The following is a 17,500-nucleotide window of genomic DNA, read 5'->3' as shown; positions in this document are numbered from 1 at the left end:
GAGTTGATTCCCGTTACAAACATAAAAACAAACACCAAAGATATTCTTGAATAAAAAATTTGCTAGACAAATAATCTACATTTTTTAGATCCAATATTTTGATTCAAGGATTGGTTAAATTTTTTTATAAAATCAAAATATTGATATAAAATCAAAATATTGGGATCCTTTACTATTTTTCTGTCAAAGATAACTTACGAAGTTGTTCCAACGTATTCTTTTTATTGACACTAACCCTAGACCCCTCTCCCTTGAGAAATTGCTCAGTACTTTCTACTCGAGCTCCATCATATTCCATTACACCCCAACAAACCGGGTTCGAGTGAAACAGAAAAAAAGATGTCGAGTTAAGAGCATCCTTTATTATAGAAATTATAGAATGATGGATATAAGAATCCACAACAGATCATGTCCTTCAAGTCGCACGTTGCTTTCTACCACATCGTTTCAAACGAAGTTTTACCATAACATTCCTCGAATTTGGAACCGGGTTCCGGTTTGCGGTTGATTCAATTATCAAATCATGAATAGTCGTTGGTTCACAGTTAAGACAATTGTTACATAGATTAGATACGTAATATATCTTACACTTTTTTAGTACTGTTCTTTTTTTATAATTTTTTTATTGCCTAATTAACATTTTTTATACAAATTACAAACAATTAAAATTGACAATAAGACGATATCCCTAAAAGATAAGCTAAGAGAGCTTTAAACTCAACCTTTAAATATATTAATTTTATTCACATTCATTTATATTTATATATAATATAATATATATCTAAAAAGAAAATAATAGTAAAAAACAATTAGTTTTATGGGGATGAACAAAAAAGAACTAACTTCCTTCTATAATTTTAGATGAATATTTTTTCTATATTATATATTCCTATATCATATATAGATATGGAGGATGGATATAGGATAGGTAAAGGCACAACTTTTTTTATAATTAAAATTTCTGTAATCTATAACCCCATCGTGCCTCAATACCCAATGGGTGCGCCTTTCGTTGCGTGGAATTTGAGCTCGTATCGTTGTGAAATATGTGAAAAAGATCTAATTTTTTTATTCTAATCGTCAGCCAAAAGAGTAAGACTCTAGTCAATCTTACACCTTAGAAACTTTATAAAAGGAAAAAAGTTTTTTTCTTATTCTTAAATTAGATAGGCTCTGGGACGGAAGGATTCGAACCTCCGAATAGCGGGACCAAAACCCGATGCCTTACCGCTTGGCCACGCCCCACTTCGATTTCTATACTAATAAACACTAATATTGTTGTTGATTGTTCGTCAATTCCAGCCCAACTATCGAAAGAATCAAGTAGATTCTGTTGGTTAGTATTTTAACTTCGACACATGTAGACATAGAAAAAATGAATTTATTGATCATTACCAAAAATTCCATTAAGATATTATATGAAAGTAGAATTTCTTCTATTCTCTATTGAGAATGGAAGGTTTTTTGATTGAGTGAGTAAGTTCAAAAAACGAAAGATTTTTTTTCTATCAATAACTCAATCAAAATACAATTTTTTAAAAAATAATCTGTTATGCTTAATATCTTTAGTTTGATCGGTCTTAATTCTGCTCTTTATTCGAGTAGTTGTTTCTTTGCCAAATTACCGGAGGCCTATGCTTTTTTGAGTCCAATTGTCGATTTTATGCCAGTCATACCTCTACTTTTTTTTTCTCTTAGCCTTCGTTTGGCAAGCTGCTGTAAGTTTTCGATAAGATCTTTCATCTTATCCTATAAAAATGAATGCTTTTTTTTCGAGAATTAGAGGATTCTATTCTAATATTCTAATACTCAAACATTAACAAAAAAAAAGTCTTACAATATGAGCCTTAAAATATTTTAACAAAATTCTTGGATCGACACAATCCACATTATCTCATTTTCCATTCTAACTATTTTTTTGGATAACTGAACAAACCTTATTGTGATCCTCCACAATATCAACAAGTAGGTATAAAAAATTATTGATAAGTAAGAAGATAATAGATAAGATAATAATAACTTTCTTTTTTATTTCTTATTTATATATATTACAAAATATAAAACAAATGCCTTTCGGCGTCAAACTAAATATAAAAAAATTATGGGATATGCGGTATAAAAATAGGTAATTTATTATCTTTTCAAAAAAAAAAACTCGTGGAGATTTTTAATGCTTACTCTCAAACTCTTTGTTTACACAGTAGTGATATTCTTTGTTTCTCTCTTTATTTTCGGATTCTTATCTAATGATCCGGGGCGTAATCCTGGGCGCGAAGATTAACAAAAGGCTTTTTTGCTTGATTTTTCATCCATTTTTTTCGAAGTTCAAATTTGAACCTCGAAAAAAATGGATGAAAAAAGATTCGAACGAAAAAAAGATATATAATAATGATCAATGTAAAATGTAACTGGAACACGGAAAGAGAGGGATTCGAACCCTCGGTACGAATAAATCGTACAACGGATTAGCAATCCGACGCTTTCGTCCACTCAGCCATCTCTCCCACTTGCAAATAAATATTAAATAAATTAGAAGATTTTTTTATGTAAAAAAAAATATTTAATGTAATAAAATCGAATTTAAAATAACTAAAAAATTATATTATTTATATAATATAACATAACAATAACGTTTATATAATGTTAATATATAACAATAATATATGTATACAAAATATACAAGTTGTTATTGTGTCATACAAGAGTACAACAGTACAACAGCAAGTACAATTTTTAGATGAAATTCCAATCAGTTGTATAAAGACAAAAAAATCTGTTAAAGATTCAATTTGACTATAATATATAATATATAATTATTATTATATTATATATAAAGAAAGACCCGAAAATTTTAATTTTTTTATTCCCGCGGCCTGGCCTAATCAGTACTTCGCCAGGCCTTTTTTTTTTTTTTGGCTTATCCTGCTTTATTCGGTGTTCGACAAAAGTGATATTTCGATACAATAATTGAACTGTAGCGGGTATAGTTTAGTGGTAAAAGTGTGATTCGTTCTATATAACCCTTTAATAGTTAAGGGGTCCCCCGGTTTGATTAGTATTCTGGTCATAAACTTTATTTCGAAAAAGGAATTAATCCCTTACCTTCAATGCCAAATTTGAAGACAATTATACATTCTCGTGATTTGTATCCAAAAGTAAATTAAAATAAAACTCTAAATTTTGGATTATGAAATTACGAAACATGAATTTTTTGTAATTGGACCACTATTTCCAATTGAATGAGTATAAGTAAGAAATCCATGGATAAAGATATAAAAAGGGTTTCTAATCGTAACTAAATCTTCCTCCTTTTTTATAAGGAAAGCAAGGCAAAATGGCTATTAAATGAAACTTTAGTTTACTAGAGGCTTTAATATTTTTTGTTTTCGGTTCTTAAACTTGATTTTCCTTAAGATTATTTACTAGAACTTTTCATCCATTTTTTTCGAAGTTCAAATTTGAAACTCGAAAAAAATGGATGTAACTAGAAAGATTGTTTAATAATGATCAATGTAAAATTCTAGAACACGGAAAGAGAGGGATTCGAACCCTCGGTACGAATAAATCGTACAACGGATTAGCAATTCAATTTGACTATAATATATAATATATAATTATTATTATATTATATATAAAGAAAGACCCGAAAATTTTAATTTTTTTATTCCCGCGGCCTGGCCTAATCAGTACTTCGCCAGGCCTTTTTTTTTTTACTTTATTCGGTGTTCGACAAAAGTGAGCTAAATGGTTTCCCGACTGATGAACTTTAGTTTACTAAAGCGAATCCGTTGTCAGAGCATGGCATGCATTTTCCTTCAGATTATCTCAGTATGCTAGAAATATCAGTGCGATAAAGAAAGATTATTTGAATATTTCCTTCAACTCGACTCCTTCCGATCTAAGCCACATTGAATGACCATTCAAAAAACTTGGCCCCTGACTACGGATGACCGTGAAAAGAAACCAAAGTCACCCAAAATGCCGTAGTCTCGAGAGCGGTCGATGATCAAGAATGCGACTCTTGGGATCACCATGGAGGAAGTCCCTATCCACGTAGAGACAGCGAATATTGTAAAACATTTAGGACTCCGCGTGGAAGATGTCTAATTGTGTCCCCTCGAAATATCCGTATCGTCGCCTGCAACGATTTGGTCGGTCGGCCTATTTGACAGCATGTGGATGGATTGAACCCACCATCAGCAATCATGAGAATAATTGCGAAAGTTATCGACTCATTGTGGGCAATGGACTAACAAGATATGATGTTTGTTGATTCACTTTGCTGGTGTTCAAAATTGTCATTACAATTCCACATGAAAAACAAAATATATATAAAATAAATCAAAACGATGATGTCGTATAGAGTACAGCGAGAATGAATCTCGATCCATAAAAGAGTACTACAACTTGGGAACACGTTTGATTCCCATGGAATTAACGTGCCCTTCATGCTTATCTTGTCGTAATGCTTTGGTGAGAGGATCTCTGTATTTATCATCAGCCCAGCAATCTTTTCTATCACTACTTCCTTTTTGCTCCACGTAATCCGGGATTAGATGAGCTTTCCGTTATACATGCTATCAGACTTGTTGCTAGACTTTGGCTCCTTAGCTTGGAAGATGGCACCACTATTATACTTAATAGATGGTGATCGGTCATTAGAACTAACTCTGAAACCCATGTAAGAATTGACGCATCCATATCCCTTCCTTTGTTGCTTGAGACGCGGCATAGTACTCGGACTCGATCGTGAAGATCTGATGTGATTTGTTTGAACTCTTCGGTGACTGGGCGCCATTAAGAGTAAAAACAAAATCCAGACTGAGATTTTCAGTCATCTCGATCCGTTTGAAGCTAGCATCTGCGTAACTGATTTGCGCGCAGCTTTTTGAGCCTCCATAAGTCAATGCCCAATCTTTAGTCTCAGGTAGGTACTTAAGAATGTTCTTAATGACCGATGATGTGGTTCACCTGGTTCTTTGTTGGAATCGACTTGTCATACTCAATGCGTATGCCCGCGTCCGGACGTGTACATATCATAGCATACATGATTGATCCTATGGCCAGAAGCATAAGGGAATCCGTGTCATGTGCTCTTTCTCTTAGGTGTCTCTGGTGCACGAGACTTGCTCAAAATGCACCTGGAGCCATGGAAGAACCCCTTCTTGGAGTTAGTCATGCTGAATCTCTCTAGGACTTTGTCTATGTAAGACTTCTGACTGAGAGATAACATCCGTCGTGATCTATCTCGATAGATACGGATGCCTAGAATTCTTTGTGCCTCTCCCGGATCTTTCATCTGAAATGGTTCTTCAACCATACTTTCTTAGAAGTTAAGAGGTATGTCATTCCCAATCGGGGAGTATGTCGTCGACATACAATATTAGGAAGACAATCTTGCTCCCCGCACTCGACTTGATATATAGACATGGTTCCTCGGCCGTCGGTAAATCCATTGTCTTTATCACTTGGTCGAAGCGATGATTCAACTCCTTGATGCTTGTAGAGTCCATAAATGGAACAGCTTGCGCACTTCTTGGGATTTTGTGGATTGATGAAACCTTCGGGTTGTACCATGTACAACTCTTCCTCCAAAAAGCCATTTAAGAAGGCGGTTTTCACATCCATTTGCCAAATTTCATAGTCATGAAAAGCGGCGATCGCTAAGATAATCCGAATGGAACGCAGCATGACTACGGGTGCAAAAATCTCATCGTAGTACAAACCTGGCACTTGGGTGAAACCTTTAGCAACTAGTCGTGCTTTATAGATATCTTGTTGACCTTCCACCGAATGCTTTATCTTGTAAAGCCATTTGCGATTGGGCGAACAGCAGCGGAGTAAGTCAACAAGATCCCTGCGTTGTTCTCATACATGAGTCCATCTCGGATTGCATGGCCTCAAACCATAACTTTGAGTCGGGAACGGTCAGTGGCACCTTTATAGGTTGCGGGTTCACTACTCGTAAAGAGTAGAACGTCATCTATGTCATGTTCCTCGACCATACCAATGTATCTGTCCGAGGAGGAATAGAGACTCTTCCCGACCCTCCCAGGTTCCTCGGAAATATTCACATAGTAGGGATTGAAGGGGTGGTTCCTCCAATGGTTGCTCGGTGTTTGGTTACGGAATCTCCAATGTCAAGGTTCTATCACTCTTTGCATTCTCGAAATTCCTTCTCTAAGAATGTCGCACTAACAACAAAAACACGTTGTTCGGTTGGCGAATAAAAGTGACCGTGTTCCCTTTAGGATAACCTATAAAGTATGTCTTGACCGATCGCGGGCGAGCTTATCCTCGTGTCTCCACTGACATAAGCCTCGCAGCCCCAAACCCGCAAGTATAAAGGACAAGTTAGGGACCGTTCCCTTTCCATAGTTCATATGGAGTCTTGTCAAACAGACTTTAGACGGACTTGATTGAAGTATTAAATGGTGACATAAGAGCATAACCCCATAATGAGTCGAGTAAAACCGTGTGACTCATCATGGATCGAACCATATCAAGTAGTGTTGTTTCTCCGTTCGGACACACCATTCAAGTGGGTGTTCCCGGTGGAGTTAACTGTAGGGCAATCCCACAGTCCTTTAGGTGTTGATCAAACTCGTGAGAAAGATACTGCCACCACGTCCGGCGTAGTGTTTTTATCTTCTGCCCCATTAGGTTATTGCCTATTCTGGTATTCCTTGAATTTCTCAAAGGATTCACTTTTTGTGCTTCATTAAGTAGACATAGCCATATCTACTCAAATCAGTCCGTGAAAGTGATGAAATACCTATAGCTCTTCGTCGGGTGTGATTGACATAGGACCACATACATCCGTGTGTATGATCCTAATAGGTCAGCAGCGTATTCCAACACCTTTGAAGGGAAATCCAGGTCATCTTACCGATGAGACATGATTCACACGTGCCAAATGATTGAAAATCAAAGGGCCGAGATAGCTCCATGTTTGATGAGTGTTTTACGCGTTCTCATTAATGTGTTTCCCTGCGGCAGTGCCATAGATACGTTTGATCTTTGTCACCAACCTTTAACTTTTATTCATTACGTGTAATATTTCATTGTCCCATCTAAAACATAAATTCCGTTCATGGAAATCGCCACAGAATCATATCGTGTAATGAGAAAATGCAAGCATTGTTTTCTATTACAAATGAAAAACCAAGTTTATCAAGCGCAGAAACCGAAATAATGTTTTTGGAAAGACTAGGTACATAATAGCAGGTCATATAATGACAACTCAAATCGCTGGAAGTGGATCACATATGTCCCCTTGGAGATGGCAAACTCTTGCTCCATTCCCAGCACGCGAGTCCACCTCACCCGCTACGGAGGGGTTGATGTTCGAGCCCACGCGCATGATTACGGATGAGAACCGCAACCAAAGATACCCCAAAGTTAGTAACTTGCGTGGTTAATCTCAATCATATGAATAAAAGTAGAAAGAGAAAAGACATGCTCTGCAAGTTTAACCACGACCGCCTTTAGTCCTCATGATAAACGGGACATGTCGTCTCAATGCCCGTCTTGTGGCAATGATGGCATTCGATGTTTTCACTCTTGCTCTTTGTCATGCCCGATGAGTTATCGCCTCTCACCGGACCACTCTTCCCCTGAACCCGGCTTCTTGAACTTCGCCTTACCTACTGTTAGGTTTTGCGCTTTTGCCCTTACCTTTCCCTTTGTTTGACACAATGAAACATCCTTTCGAGCTCCCACTTGACTTCATGTCCTTCTCGGTGACGAGGGAGTTGCAATTCATGGGAGTTTTGTTCAAATCGTTCATATAGTAATTCGCTCTAAATTGCGAAAAACCATCGTGGAGTGAGTGAAGAATACGCGTTAGGTAACAATATTCTCGCTGATGTTGCAGTTAAAGGTCTCGCGGTTTCGACATTCTCAATCATGCTGAGAATGTGTGTGCTAAACGGTTGGCCCTTCTGGAGTCTCGCGATCAAAGCGTGCTTGCGGTATGCTCATAGGTCACGCATTCTCGCGCTTTATAGTCTCCTTAGTGAGCGCAGAAAATCTTGTTTGCACCTTTGCCATGAAGCCGCCGCGCAAATTGGGTTCCATTGCAAAAATAAGCACGCTCTTTTTCCATTTACTTCTTCCTAAAGCCGTAAATCGTTATACTTGTTGATTTCGCTAATCTCCACCCGACCCGGGCTTAACCGCACGGCCCGCCGCTGCATATCCTGAGTTTCGCCGCCAGCCGCAGCATTCGCACGCTGCCTCCCAGTCCGCCAAGTGGATTCATCATTCTTCACCAATGGCGGACCGATCTGACTGACTCATGAAGATCCGGCTGTGACTCACTACCCAACGTGGCACTCTGGCATCAAGTCATCACTTGAACCGCCGTACCATTTGTTGTTTAGCGCTTAAAAACGTGATCTACACTCAAAAAGAAAGAAAAACAAAACGAAATAAGCAACTCATCGAGGTGATTTAAGTCTATTTAAAATTCATTTTAAACATGTAGACTCTCGCACTTGCATAATCGATCTCCCCAAGAATGATACAAGTGATCCCAAGACTCACCTCGTAAATTGATAAGCCAACCTGCTTAGCTAATTCTTCCTAAGAACCCTCGTCGATAGATTTCCCGTAAATCCTATCTATAGTCCACCAGTCGATCACAGGGATCGACGAGTGACCAAAGTGTTGAGATAAAATAGGTCAATCGGTTCCAACTTACCCGACGTAGTAGGGGTCATAGTATGCCTACCGACGAAGAAGGGACTCATTGGAGTTTGACCTATAAAGACTTTTCTCAATTTTGGCTTAGTTTATACGAGGAAGATCCTATCAACTAAGTTTTAATTCATTTTTAAGCGAACGAATAACTAGCTATTCTTTGCCGAATGAATTAATTTAGACGATGGCTTAAAATGCGGACATGAGAATGTCAATGAAAACTAACTCGTGACTTATATGTGTCAATAAGTAATAAATAGGTGTGGTTTGGTTTTTAGGGCGGAATATGATGCATATTATCGTAACGATAAAAATAAATAAAATAATGCACACGCAAATAAAAATATCCTAGTGCGGCCTATCCTAGTATAAGAACATAATACAACTTTGAATCCACCGTTGACCCGAAAAAGCTTGTCTGATGTTCCATCTTGATCCAAGTAATGGAGCGAGTATCCTATTTCCATCTTTGTCTTCTCAAAAATTACAATTAAAATTACAAAATATAAACCTATTTACATTCTAATTAAAATCAGAATTACAAGTGAAAATCCAAAACGGAGATACAAGATCTCAAAATACAACCAAGACCAGAAACTTCCATCATTAAATATCGTTCTACTAAGGCCACACTAAGTTACAAACCAATCAGAAAATTAAATACGTAATTAAAAGGCATTCACTAAGATTCATAAATTAACGATTAAATAAAATGCATCAACTAAAAACAAATATTCGTGACATAATTCTGGAATTATGTTAAATTTATCCAAACCACCTTTAATGATTAAAATTCGCGTGATAAAACCGCTTATCATTTAATTTAATCCATTATAATCCATATTTTAAATATACGCCAAACAACTATATGGCACGTGAGTGAACCGTTTACTATTATAGCGAGTGTACTATATCCGGATAAAGTGTTGCATATCGAAGCCAAAAGAAAATTTAAATCAAAAGAAACAAATTTTCAAAGTCATAAAGACGAAACTCTCGATCCAGGGATTACGTAAGTGCTCGATCGAGGGACAGGAGGGCTCGATCGACCATCGAACCGAAGTCGACGAGAGGTATGTTAATCAGAGGTGCTCGATCGAATTAAACCGGTGGTCGATCGAAAGTACCTATATCAAAGAGAAACTACCGATCGAGCACGCAGGACAACTCGGGACCGAGCAGAGGGGTTTTGAAGGTGTCGATCGAAAGTACAAGAAGGACTCGACGAGCAAAAAGTTTTGGAATGGCGGTCGATCGAGTACAAGCAGGACTCCAACGAGCAAAAATTATATTAGGTGCCACTGGGACGATTAAAAACATGGTCGATCGAGTGCAAAAATCTCTGGAAAATTCAAAACCCTCGTGAAAACAAGTTTTATGATACAAAACCAAATGCAATTTCGATCAAAAACGCATCAAAACAAATTTGACAATTTACAAAACATGACATATTGTTATAATCTCTGTATAAAACAACAATATGCATAAAGAACAAATCGAAAAGATGAAATTACCGTGTAATACATGACACGGTTTCAAACAATTTACTGCCGTGTATAACTAAAATGTATATGACGATTTGTATTATAAATCGCTACTCTGCTATCGGAAATTAAGGCACGCCTAATAATACGGTTAGTGAATTATTAATACGGTCCGACAAAACAGATTGTATAATTAATATTTTTAATATACATTTAATTAAATATAAATCACGATATTTAATTTTACGAATTAACTCAATTATTTTTAGCCCATGATATTTAATCCGTATTAAATATAATATTCAATATCACATATTTACTAATTACTAGTCAAATAACTCGGACTAACGTGGTTAGTCGACTTTGTCTACATGACAGTATTTTCATACCGTCACATCTCTCGAACGCATCCTGTGGTGACTTTTAGGGACCGCTGATCACCGCCATCCGTATGACAATAACGTCAAACTTATCTAGCAAGCCAACCGTTATTGATAAAACGTGGGATCAACCGATAATAATACCAAAGTATGCCCTTTGATCCTTTTAGAGGTTTATAAGTCCTTGCACTAACCGTTAAGGACACCAACCCCAACAAGTTTCATGTTCGGTTTTGAATTAGAGACACTCAAAATTAAAAACCGCCGTCGACTATAACCTCACTTTCCAAGCTAACGATGCGGGTTCGATTCCCGCTACCCGCTCCGCTCTATTCTATAATAATTAATAGGTCGTTATTGCGTTGAATATACAATTAAAAATTAAATATCATCTTTCATACAATCCGATTCTTTTTTCAGAACAAGAAAATAGTCAAAGTCAAAAACGAAAAAATAGGAATGGTAGTGAATGAAATGAAAAGCGTCCATTGTCTAATGGATAGACGCAGGTCTTCTAAACCTTGTGGTATAGATTCAAATCCTATTGACGAATTTTTTCCATATGTTTTTTTAGGAAGAAAGATCATTTTTTTCATATATATTATATATTTATTATATTATATATAAATATAATAATATAATGTATAAATTTTACAATACATTATGCTTGTTCCTCAAGTAAAAAAGCGTTCCATCCGTTCTGGAATAGCTTTAAAAGGGCTTCGCCTCCTCGCAAATGTTTTGGTAGAAGAGATAATTTTTGGAATTGTTTGTTCGTTTTTTAAGTAAGTACGTAATTCAACAATAATTTCACCTTTCCCCAATTCTAATGAATCAAGATAACCGCCGTTCCGGATAAATAGTCATTATCTGTTCTTCTACCGTAAGAGGGGCATATTGAGGTTGTTTGAGCAATTCACGTAATCGTTGACCTCGTGCCAATTGATTCTGAGTAGCTTTATCAAGATCAGAAGCAAATTGTGCAAAGGCTTCTAATTCTGCGAATTGTGCCAGCGCCTAATTTTAATTTACCAGCTACTTGTTTCATGGCTTTAATTTGAGCCGGGACCCTACTCTAGAAACGGAAATACCCACATTATGGCTGGTCTGATTCCAGCATTGAATAGATCAGGATAAAAATATTTGTCCATCTGTGTAATGGAAATTACATTAGTAGGGAATATAGGCCGAAACATCCTCGATTGGGTTTCGACTATTGGTAAAGCGGTCATACTTCCTTCATCTAAAAATAACTTGATTTAGCAGCTCTTTCCAAAGTCTTGAATGCAAATAAAAACATCTCCTGGGTACGCTTTTTACGGCCCGGCGTCTTCGTAATAGAAGAGACATTTTCAATACGTTCACGGATAATATTGCTAATTTCATCGGCTCGAATGGTTACCATGAGTCTTTCTTAATTTTTTGTGTAAACAAAAAAATAATACCTACAGTGGAAGAGAAGGACTAATCAGTTTTTTCGTTCAGCGACCCAAACATTCCAATATTAGCATTGATGGTACGTAAATGTAACTCGTTGTTCAAACAACTATTCAGAGTTCCTAAAGCTCCCTGTAAAGCTTGTTGGAACACCCGTTGTCGGACTTGATTAATAGCTCTTTGTTGTTCAAAATGAATGGTTTCATTTTTGTAATTTTCTAATTGTTCTAAAGTTTTATAAGTTGAATTAATCAAATTCATTTTTTCTCGTTCTATTTCCGAATAGCCATTCACTCGAAACTGATCCGCTTCTATTTCTATTTTCCTTAAGCGAACCCGGGCTTTTTCTAATTGTTCAATGGCCCTTCCACGCAGTTCTTCCAACTAACTAAGTTTTTCAAGAGACTATATTACCATTAGATTCTATCTTGATAGAATCTAATGGTAATAGAGTCTCTTGAGCCACCCATGATTGGATCTAAACTAAATCTTCCTAAGACCACTAAGGGTACTAAAGAAACAAGAACAACAACTACTAATTCATCCGCTAATATATTTCCAAAAAGCCTAAAACTAAGTGATAGAGGTTTTGTGAAATCTTCTAAAATGTTAATGGGTAAAAGAATTGGGGTTGGTTGAATGTATTTACCAAAATAACCTAACCCTTTTTTTGTAAGACCCGCATAGAAATAGGCTACTGATGTGAGTAAAGCTAAAGCAACAGTAGTATTTATATCATTCGTGGGTGCGGCTAACTTCCCGTGAGGTAACTGTATGATTTTCCACGGGAAAAGGGCCCCTGACCAATTAGAAACAAAAATAAATAGAAACATAGTTCCAATAGCGTAAACCCAAGGCGATATTCTTCTCCACTTGCTCTTAATTGGATTGAAGATATAGCATCATCGTTTGCCGGAATCGAAATATCGGCGAGATCCGGGTCACAGTTTGTATCGATTAAACAAATCGTTTGAATTCCCAAAGTAATACATTCTCGAAGAGCTGTATATTCTTTTTGTTGATCAACAATGATTACAATATCAGGTAATTCTGTCCGAGCAGTTCTGGTAAGATTTATAATATGAATACCCTTACATTTTGCAGAGATATAAGGTGACATTCGGGGATTCCATTTTCGAGTACCATGCCCAAAATGAACTCCCGCCTCCATCATCTCTTCCAAATTGATGTTCCAATATCTTCTTGTCATTTCTCCACACACTTTAACTCTTTTTTGAATAAAGAGATGAGGTATCCTGAAATAAAAAATTGTTCCAACGGAACCTTCTTTTTTAACCTGGATTGATCATTGATACACAACCCAAACCAAAAATTCCTGTCTATTTTTATTTTTTTTTTAGTGAACGTATTTTATTACATTACTAAGATACTAAATAAATTAATTAAATAACAATAATAAAGATAAAAAAAGATGAATCTCTTCTGTTAAATCCCCCCAATCATTGTTGTTTTGATCTATCACCTAAATTCTTTAAAAAACAAGAATCCAACAATTCTCTGTGGTAAAACAAAATATCTCTCATTTCTCCCTCGAGTCTATTCTTGTTTTTTATTTTCAAAGGAATACTAATGTTCTTATGTTGACTTGAGAAACGGGATATAAAACTTGAGTATTCAGAGATGCTCTCTCATTATTCTAATAAGATCGTTCGGTAACAGATCGCTTCTTCTAAAGCGCGCCCCGTTCGTTCTGCTCGAAACAATCCAATGAGTTCTCCGGGCAAAAATAATAGACATTCCATCCTCTGAAACCAAGACTTTAGATGTTATTTGCCGTACAATAATTTCGATATGCCGATCATGAATCTGCACCCCTGGGATCGATAAACCTTTTGGATCTTATTAACCAAAGAGATACGACTTTGCGCTATAGTTAGCTCAGCTGACCAAGAATCCTCCACGGAATTCCAAGAATTTTTTTATACGTTCGTTCCAACCATTAATCTTTCTTCGAGATTCATGGATATTGACTCAACCGAACGAACTTCTCTAAGACTTGTTCCACTTTTGGCAGACTTGCGTTATATCACCAGACCTCGATTTTTCATATAAAATGTAACTAGGTGTCCCTTCATAAATGATTTCTCCATAATGCCCACGAACTGTTGCTCCTGGGGTAGCCAAACAGGGCTTAGCGATCTTATTACTACCGAATCAAATTGGTTCAATTATAATTTGACCCGGTTTTAAGTGCATGTCCATTTTTTTTGTACCATATTTTCACAAATAAATTGTCCAAGACGCATTTTTTGTAGATGTCTCATCACAAAATTGTAATGAAGAAAATCCCAAAGTACAAATTGAATGGATTCAAAATTATATTACTACAAAATCAGGATTATAAATTATTCTATTTTTCATCCATTAAATAATATTGATATTTAAGGACTTGACAGGTTTGTTTTAAATTGTCCAGTTGTAAATAATTATTTACCAAGATCTGATTATGAGTTATTAAATGGTAAAAAAAAAAAATTCACAAAATTAAGGACTGTTACTAAAGGACCGAATGAATTCTTAATTAGAATTAGGCGATCTTTTTTAATGGATTCTTTGGGATATTTTACACCGTTGAGTGTGAATGGACCCATTCGAAAACAATTGGATGATGACAAAATTATAAAAGACTGACATTCCTTATTTTTACCCACCAACATACGAACAGTTCCTTGATTTGGGTTAAATGTTTGTTGAAGTTTTGGCTTTGAATAAATGGTAAAAAATGGATTCATATTGGTATACTCTAAGCCATCATCAGAAAAAAGGGGGGGATTATTTCTTTTACCGATATACGAAAGAGCCCTATTCGTTAAACCGATCTTTAGGAAATATCGAATTATACCATTTGTCCTTACTTCAACAAATGAAGCACGGGCCTCTTCGATAGAAGAATCTTTTTTGTCTTGGTTCCAATTCAATACTAAACAAGTACGTACTAATTGAATACTTGTGTCATAAATTCCCCGAGTGACTTTGCCATTTCCATAAAGGATATAATTGAAAACTCGAAGTTGCACATTACCCTTTCTTGCAACAGATCCTGAGGCAAAGTGTTGCTAAATTGATACTGTCCGTGATTTCATATGTGACTACGGAATCGTCGACCAAAACCAATACTTTTTCTTAGTAGGGGTGATCCAGGTGAACATAAGTAATTTTTTTATATTTTTGTTCATTCTTATATTTATCTTTCTGGTAGTATCAAAATGCCGCTGTATCAGGATATCTTATCTCTATTTCCCAGGAAAATAGATATCTCAGAAAAAATTTTAGTTCAATCTTTTTTTTCTCTCAGGGCACTCCGCCTACGCATTACATGCATATTTAAAATTTGTGTATCTACTCCAATAGTCTATTATTAATGACCGTGCCATTATCAGAAGATCGGGTAAAATATATATTTTATAGAAATGAAAAACCAGAATCGACTTTCATTGGTATTTTGGTCAAATTCTTTGACTCCTCATTCGATACTCAATCAAGTCCTCTTTTTAACTGGAATGCGTTTCTATAGTCTCATATTTAGTAATTCCTGAACTCTTGTTCAGCATCGAGGATCATTGAAATAAGCAAAAATACTATTTCTACGGAAAATACCATTTGTATGGTATTTCAATCGAGATACCATTGAAAGGGACATTAATTCTTTTTCTCGTTCTTGACTCAATTGAAATTGAAATGGAATGATTAATCTATATTTTCGCCTCTTTGCCAATAAATCGGAGTTTTTTGCAGGATATATGTGATTACAATGACTCATCCCATTAAGTTCTGAATAATTCGGACTCCTATGTTCTTTTTTACTAGATTTTTAATATAAGGATCCAAAAATTTATTTTGTACTTGATCATTAGTCATTGATAAGTTATAAATTTTTTGTTCGAAAGACAGAGAATTCCCGGTTGTTTGATCTTGATCCTTGTGGAGTGAAAAGGAGACTACACTGGATCTATATGGTCTTCCCGACAATATCCATAAGCGGCTTGCTTTTGGTAAGAGATGAACATTACCGTATGTAAATTCGGGTGCATGATACACATCGGTACTCCAGTGCATTTCTCCTTCTGAATCAGAATAAATATGTTTTCGAACTTTTTCCTTAAAATTCAGAGTTGATGCCCCCGCACGAATTTCAGCAATAACTTGTTCGGATTCAACATATTGATCATTTTGAACTAAAAGAAAACTTTTTGGAGGAATATTCACATTATGTAGACTATCTTCGGAATATAGGCCTGCAGCATGTTCTGCAGTACTTCTGTAAATACCTGCCTGTATGAAAAGTTCTAATGTTAGTTGAGTACTGGCTCCCAACCGATTGACCTGCAATACTTAAGAAGCTCGACACAGTCGCCGTGAGTAGGACTTCGGCCATAACATAATCGACAAATCCAAGACGTACTCCTACAAATAAAAGGAGTTCGAATAGCTATTGGTTTGGGTTCGAAGGTTATGAATCTGACTACCAGCCCAACCCCGATATCTTGATTGCGAGTCGCAATGCATCGCGAACAGATATATATCGTCTACAATACGCGACCTAATGTATTTGGGTAAAATTCTTTCCATCCTGCCGTTTCACAGAACTTAAATACCCGAATGGTGCCACAATCTGTCCTACGTACAACAATATGTTGAACTACTTCGACAAGCCTGCGCGTAAGATATCCGCATCTGATGTTCGTACAGCGGTATCCACTAAAATTAGGATTCATTTCTTGTCGCAAATATTCACTTGTAGAATACCATATCTCGATGGATTGGCGTAATTTTTCTACTGCATGGACATTTCCATAATGATGGTGTTTTTCTAAAATCAAACTTTGCTGTTCAGCATCTTGAACTAGCCATCCCTTAGAAGGTATTGTTAAAAGATCATCAATTCCTAATGAAATGGATGTAGCAGTGGCTTGCTGGAAACCCAGAGTCTTTACTTGATCCAGTATGTGTGCTGTATATGCCATTCCAAAGTGATCTATTAATCTGCTAATAAGTCGTTTCATGGCAGTTCCATCTATCGATTTATTGTGAAAGACCAAATTGGCCCGTTCTGCCATAAGTACCTCCGTATTCCGCTTAAGTAGAATTAGACAATGAATGGTTTTGAGTTAATGATTAGAAAACTTCCTTTTCTTAATCTTAATTCACCTAAAAATTGATGAATTGTGATCCTAGTTGAACCCAAAAGACTCGAATTACACGGATATCATAGAATTACTTAAGTACGGTCTTACCATGAGTAGGCGCGCGATTTAACAATATAGGATGCCCCTGCATAACTTCCTGAAGTATTTTCCATATAATAGGTTCTTTTTCCCGAATTTTACTTTTAGCAACTCCTATGTTCGAAGCAAGATGTTGTCTAATTAGACCACGAATTATAAATGTCTGGAAGAGCTCTATTGCAATTTCACGAGGCAATCCACACCGATGTAATGAAAGCGAAGGGCCTACGACAATGACGGAACGACCGGA

General features: G+C 36.2%; 1 protein-coding gene, 1 non-coding gene and 1 pseudogene across 2 annotated transcripts; all 3 read right to left on the bottom strand.

The window, feature by feature from the left end:
- Positions 1–2,416: 2,416 nt before the first annotated feature.
- On the bottom strand, positions 2,417–2,504 carry TRNAS-GCU (transfer RNA serine (anticodon GCU)). The gene has a single exon. It is a non-coding gene; the product is annotated as a tRNA-Ser (tRNA).
- A 10,251-nt stretch (positions 2,505–12,755) lies between these two features.
- On the bottom strand, positions 12,756–13,214 carry LOC141601191 (small ribosomal subunit protein uS2c-like). Its single transcript, XM_074421456.1, has one exon. It carries the CDS (start codon positions 13,212–13,214, stop codon positions 12,756–12,758), a length of 459 nt encoding a protein of 152 aa, XP_074277557.1.
- An 800-nt stretch (positions 13,215–14,014) lies between these two features.
- Positions 14,015–17,082, bottom strand: LOC141601190 (DNA-directed RNA polymerase subunit beta''-like; annotated as a pseudogene).
- Between the last annotated feature and the right edge of the window lie 418 nt (positions 17,083–17,500).

This window comes from Silene latifolia, chromosome 9, assembly GCF_048544455.1.
Source record: "Silene latifolia isolate original U9 population chromosome 9, ASM4854445v1, whole genome shotgun sequence".
In the NCBI taxonomy this organism is placed as follows: Eukaryota; Viridiplantae; Streptophyta; class Magnoliopsida; order Caryophyllales; family Caryophyllaceae; genus Silene; species Silene latifolia.
Note: the sequence above shows the minus strand (reverse complement) of the source record. Positions and strands in the feature narration are given on the sequence as shown.

What these genes read in the sequence shown, in the direction of transcription:
- LOC141601191 (XM_074421456.1), bottom strand. Translation starts at nt 13,214, where the DNA reads ATGACAAGAAGATATTGGAACATCAATTTGGAAGAGATGATGGAGGCG.